Consider the following 6,042-nt stretch of genomic DNA (forward strand, 5'->3'; position numbering starts at 1 on the left):
ATTTGCGCGGCAGAGGAACAGCCACAAGCAGGGAGGAAGGCACCACCTGGCATCAGCCAAGGACTGGAAACTATCTGTGGATTCGGAGAAGCAGCTGAAATTCCCCCAGCATATTGTCAGCACAACTCTGTATCCGCCAACGTAGTCTCAGAGAGCACCAAGAATATCGTCATCCTGGAGCTGGCCGTGCCATGGGAGGACCGCTTTGGAGAAGCTCACAAAAGAAAGATGACCAAATATGAACATCTGGTCACAGAGCTCAGGAATGGAAGGCGAGATACATGCCCATTGAGGTTGACTGCAGAGGATTTGTGGGGTGCTCCCTCCACAAAGCCTTTACTGCACTGGGTATTGCAGGAACAACAAGGCGCAGGGCCATCAAGAACACCCCGCACAGCCGAGAAAGCCTCAAGATGGCTCTGGATCCGTAGAGGAGAACCATGGGGGCAACCAGGACACAAGTTGCGGTCTGATTAGCCGTGGCTGGGTCGCCTGGGCGAGGGAGTCTGATGTTGAAAGACCCAAACACCCAATGACCCCAGGTTACATCACTGATGATGTGTTGAGGTGCATCTGAAGATGTGTTTCTATACTAAAAATACAAAAAATAATAATAATAATAATAAACGCAAACGTATTCAAACAAAAAATTACTTTTTAATCACACAATGTATTTAATTCAATTAAAGACGTCACTGAATTGTTGTATATGTACTGATGGACTGACTGAAATGTGATAAGCTTGAAAATTTACAACACAGAATTATTATGAGTTTCAGATGCAGAAATAGATTAACGTAAATCTATTCTTCCCCAATCATAATGCTGTCATACTTCAGCAGTATTGTATGACCAAAGGGCCCACCACTTCCTCTTTACTCCTTTAAAGGAGCATTTACTCAGTTTGTGGACAGTGGAGTTGCTCAACACACCCTGGCACCTGGGCTATAAAACGGCAAGTCCCCGAGCACAAACACAAATCTCAATCAAGAGAGAAACATGAAGACAGTCATGAAGAACTTACTGATCCTGAGCCTGGCCACTGTAGTCTACTGTATGCCACTGTCAACCATCACCAAGCAGGATGAGAGCTTTGCAATGGTATATCTTTATACTATATGAGGAACCCATAGGATTTTTTGGGGTTTTGTTCAGTTCCGGGTCCTCAGTCCAAAAACGTTTGAGAGTCCCTGCCATAATGACAAGATGAGCTATTGAAATGCTAGTACTGATCAGTGTATGTTTCATGTACAAAATCTAATATCTAGGCAATTTTTAGGACTATCTAAAGAAGTTCTACAACCTCACTGAGGAGACGGGCCCGACGGTCAGACGAGGCCTCAGTCCCATCACCAAGAAGCTGAGAGAGATGCAGAGGTTTTTCGGACTCAAAGTCACTGGTCACCTTGACGCCGAAACAATGTCCATGATGAAGAAACCTCGCTGCGGTGTTCCGGATGAAAAAGTCGCCAGATTCTCCACCTTTGGGAATAACCTCGTATGGCCAAAAAACACCCTGACGTACAGGTGAGCGTCTCTTTCAAGGAGCAAAGATCTTTCATAAAATGTGCATTTACTGACTATTTTCGCTTGGAACAGAATTGAAAACTACACTCCAGATATGACCGCGGCAGAAGTCGATGACTCCATTGAAAAAGCCCTAAACGTGTGGGCCAAAGTCACTCCCCTGCGGTTCACCCGGATCTACAGCGGCACTGCAGACATCATGATCTCCTTTGGCAGCGGATGTAAGTATTTGATCAAATGGCAGTAGCAGAGTTAATAAAACTAGATGATCACGACGATTATCCTCATGCCGACAGACCACCGTGACTCTTACCCCTTTGACGGACCTGATGGCACACTGGCCCACGCTTTCGCCCCGTCATCCGGCATCGGAGGAGACGCACATTTCGACGAGGATGAGACTTTCACCTACCGCTCAAACTCTGGTTAGTTCCCTCATTATGCTGAACACTCACACTCACACTGTAACACAGATTAACAAACCACATCTTTGTCTCCCAGGCTATGTGCTGTTTCTGGTGGCTGCCCATGAGTTCGGTCACTCTTTGGGCCTGTCCCATTCGGATGATCCCGGCGCACTCATGGCCCCCATCTACTCCTTCAGGAACCCTGACACCTTTGTTCTACCTCAGGACGATGTCAACGGCATTCAGTCCCTCTATGGTGAGCACAAATTTGTACAAACACTTTATAGAAAATGTATTTTTTGTGGCATCATTCACACAAATGTATCTTTTTCTCATAGGCCCAAACCCCGATAAACCTGGCTCAGGACCTGACCCCACGGCTCCCTCTACTCCTGACGCATGTGACTCCAATCTGGTCTTGGATGCTGTTACCACCCTCAGAGGAGAAATGATCTTCTTTAAAGAAAGGTACCATTTTTGTTTGTACTTTACGTATTTCTCATTTTATTGTTTTTTATATACAATTTAATTTGAATAATAACGATGGCACCTTGTTTATTTGTCTACATCTGGATTCAAATTCTCAGATGAAATGAATCAAATTATCTGTTATCTTAAGTATGAAGAAATATGAAATACTGACAGAAACAAATTCACATCGTCACAAAGTATTTGGTTTTGCAAATATTTCCCAAAACGTATCCAAATCTCGACTAAGCCGGGACAAAAAACAACAACAACAACAACAACAGGCTAAACTAATTTTAAGCTTGACTCTGGAGTGCTATGAGAGGATTAAATTGAGAAACACTGATACAGAGCATAACATTTATATTAAATCTACTCTCTAACGTAGCCTTGGTATTACACTCATATAACAGTCTTAAATTAACCATATGTTTATGTCTGTCACATACTGTATGTTCTTCAAATAAAGTTAATACTATTTTACATTCTTGTGTGCCGTAGCTTCTTCTGGCGCAGCTACCCTCAGAGCTACACGACGCAGCAGTCTCTCATCACCAACTTCTGGCCTGACGCTCCTAACACTGTGGACGCAGCCTATGAGAGCCAGGAGACGGACCGGGTTCTTCTCTTCAAAGGTGAGTCCGCCTTTGCGGAACCTCAAAGACAAAACTTGCACTACTATGTTGCTCTTTACTCAACAACCTTTTCAACCATTTCACAGGTCGCCAGGTGTGGGCGTTCAACACTTATGATCTTGTAGCAGGTTACCCAAAATCCATTTCCAGCTTCGGTCTTCCCAAGACGGTGAAGAAAATCGACGCTGCTTTGTTTGATGTGGCCACTCGCAAGACGCTGTTCTTTGTAGACGATATGTATTACAGGTATGTAGTGTGCTTTGTGTAAGTTTGGTTTATTGTGAGATAACAAATATTAACAGTCATGGGTTTATTTTCACAGTTATAATGAGATCACTAAGAAGATGGATGAGGGATATCCTAAATATGTGGATGAGAAGTTCTCCGGTCTGACCAGCAAAGTCACTGCAGCCTTCCAGCACAGAGGTGAGTCCATCACAAACAGAGTCTGTCAGTGACTGAATAAAACTACATTTGTGTTTTGACGATGATAGAATTTAAATTGTTGAGTTCTGCAATGGCCTTGAGGCGATTGGTGACGGCTCTTATCACTCAGTCATAGCACAACGCCAGTCTCAAAGTCCTAGATTTGCTGAATATATCGTCTTCACTGTGTTGTCCAATAAAGCCTGCCCACCCCAGAAAAAAGAATAGTATTAATTAAAAGCATTTATAATAGTTGTAGTTGCTTAGGTTAAAAAGTCATATTATTTGAGCAATAACAAAGGTGCAGACGTGCATCTCCTCATAATGAATGTGCAGTTTCGATGATGGACTAACATAAGTGTGTTTTTGCGCAGGTTTCACGTACATCTACAGTGGTCCGTTCATGTTTGAGTACAGTCTGAGGAGTGGACACCTGTTCCGTATGCTCAACAACAACTACTTCCTGCCCTGCAGCAACTACTAGAGCCGTCCTGAGTGCCACATGAAGTAAAAACAGCATGAATGTCTTTGCACTGATACGGTTAAATACTGTAATGCACCTTTCTGTTCAAGCACCTTAATTAACTTCATATGTGTCTTATTTATGTGTTTTTTACTGCTATTTAAATCTAAGTTAATATGTGTTCTTTGAAGTCAGTCTGGAACTTGTTACATAAATCTCATCAAAATAAATTTATAAAAAAAATCAAATGGTTGACATCTTTTCATTACATTGATTATTATGAAGACATGCATGCATACTAAGCCTAATGTAATCTATCTTCTGTAGAGCTGCGTATAGATTAGAAAAATAAAGTACATGTAGAGAAGAGACAGAAGAATTCACCACTGACTGGCAGTACTCACCGAATGAAAAGCAAAAACAAAAAATCTGATTATCAGCACATTTACACTTTTACACCACTGTTATTTACCAAATTATCCTTTATTATTTTAATTGAAAACAAACAAACATTAAAGCTCTGACCACATGCAAAGATAGGAGCTCATCTTTTATATTTGCAATACAAAGTACAGCCACCAGATGTCACCGGAAAGGATTTTGTATTTTGGTTCATGCTTGTTGTTACGGCCCCCCTCCTGAGGGCTGTTTCATAAAACTCGCTCAGTAAAGCCAGGCTTAGGCTCCAAATCCTGACATAAGTTAGGCACAACAATTCAAGCTGCGATTACTGGGTTTCACCAAAAGGGACACCGAGCTTGACTAATCTCACTAATTCAAGACATGAGGTTCAACTAATTAGCACTTGCTGCGTATGTAGGAATAAGTAAAATTGTACACTCCCATAAAATGTCTTAGTAGTTGGATCCTGATAGCGTACATAATTATAAAAGTATGTTGTAAGCAAATCTAGTTGAAGGGATATTTCAGGATTTTTGACATAGGGCCTCATTTCCTAGTTATCCAGAGTGTTGCTGGTACCTGGAGATATTTTTTTTGTAAGTAATAAGTCATTTGCCTCAGGTGCACTGTGGAGTGCGTAAGACTGTTTTTAATGCAGGCTAGCTGATATCGTAGAAATGCGCTAGCCTTGCATTGGCCTAGCGCCACGAAACTCTTCAAACATAAGAACTGCATGAATTACAAAAAAAAATATCTCAAGATACCAGCAACACTCTGGATAACTAGGAAATGAGGCCCTATGTTAAAAATCCTGAAATATCCCTTTAACCTGTAGAAGCAATAGCGCTTTTGCGCCACAGGTGGGCGCTCGTCGTTCAATATGTGTGGTAAAAGTCTCGAGTAAGACAAGTTGCGGTACAACCAATGGGCACTGGCTGCTCTGCTTTATGACCACGACACTGGGGGCCGCCATTGCTCCGCCATTGCTCCGCCATTGCTGTAGTACCTCCATATCGCCACTAGGCCCCCATTGAAAAGCATTGGAGTTTAGACACCTTAAAAACAACTTTAACGCCTGGTTTAAATTTTTTCAACACTAGACTAGGCTAGATATTCCTCCTGAGATAACGCTGGGTTAATCACAATATATGAAACCAGGCTGGTTTTCGTAAGAAGAATTTTTGAAATCTCGTACTTAATGAGGCTCGGACTGTTAGCATTGGAGCAGCGCGAGCTACACGTCACGCAAGGGCCGAGTCTACGGTGAAAATCCCGCCCGTATGTCCTTTTTAGAAACATGCTTCGTCAGAGCTGGGGAGGGGGAGTCTGTAAATCCGCCATGAATTCCCCCACGACCGTGGTCATTCTGGTAAACGGGGAGGAGTGAGCATAAGACGTCCATTATTTTTTACAGTCTATGGGTACAACGCACTGTGAACGTGACCGAAAAGAGATGCCTGCTGTTGTCTGTAGACAATAAACCAGCTGAAAATCGACAAGTTGCTTCTTCTTTTGATGACAAGTGTAACACATACATAAGCAGACCACACTAACAATCGCAGAGTTCATTGAGAAATCATGGCCAAGCGTGAACATGCAGCATACTTCACAGGCCGCCAGCTCTGTTCCTCTACATTAGCTTCATAGGTACATGACACAGGTCATGAGGGAGGGGCCTGTGGGCTAAGGTTCCTTTTATTGGACAAGCTTTTTG

The 6,042-nt window shown here is 42.7% G+C and overlaps 1 protein-coding gene across 1 annotated transcript; it reads left to right on the plus strand.

Annotated features, from left to right (window-relative positions):
• Positions 1 to 991: 991 nt before the first annotated feature.
• LOC306969879 (collagenase 3-like) lies at positions 992 to 4,139 on the plus strand. Its single transcript, XM_079565655.1, has 10 exons — positions 992 to 1,101; positions 1,280 to 1,527; positions 1,600 to 1,748; positions 1,824 to 1,952; positions 2,029 to 2,190; positions 2,273 to 2,402; positions 2,904 to 3,037; positions 3,124 to 3,283; positions 3,360 to 3,463; positions 3,838 to 4,139. The coding sequence occupies exons 1-10, from the start codon at positions 1,000 to 1,002 to the stop codon at positions 3,945 to 3,947; spliced, it is 1,428 nt and encodes a 475-aa protein (XP_079421781.1). The 5' UTR covers positions 992 to 999; the 3' UTR covers positions 3,948 to 4,139.
• Positions 4,140 to 6,042: the final 1,903 nt, after the last annotated feature.

Source organism: Gobius niger (genome assembly GCF_951799975.1).
Source record: "Gobius niger genome assembly, chromosome: 11".
Lineage (NCBI taxonomy): Eukaryota > Metazoa > Chordata > Actinopteri > Gobiiformes > Gobiidae > Gobius > Gobius niger.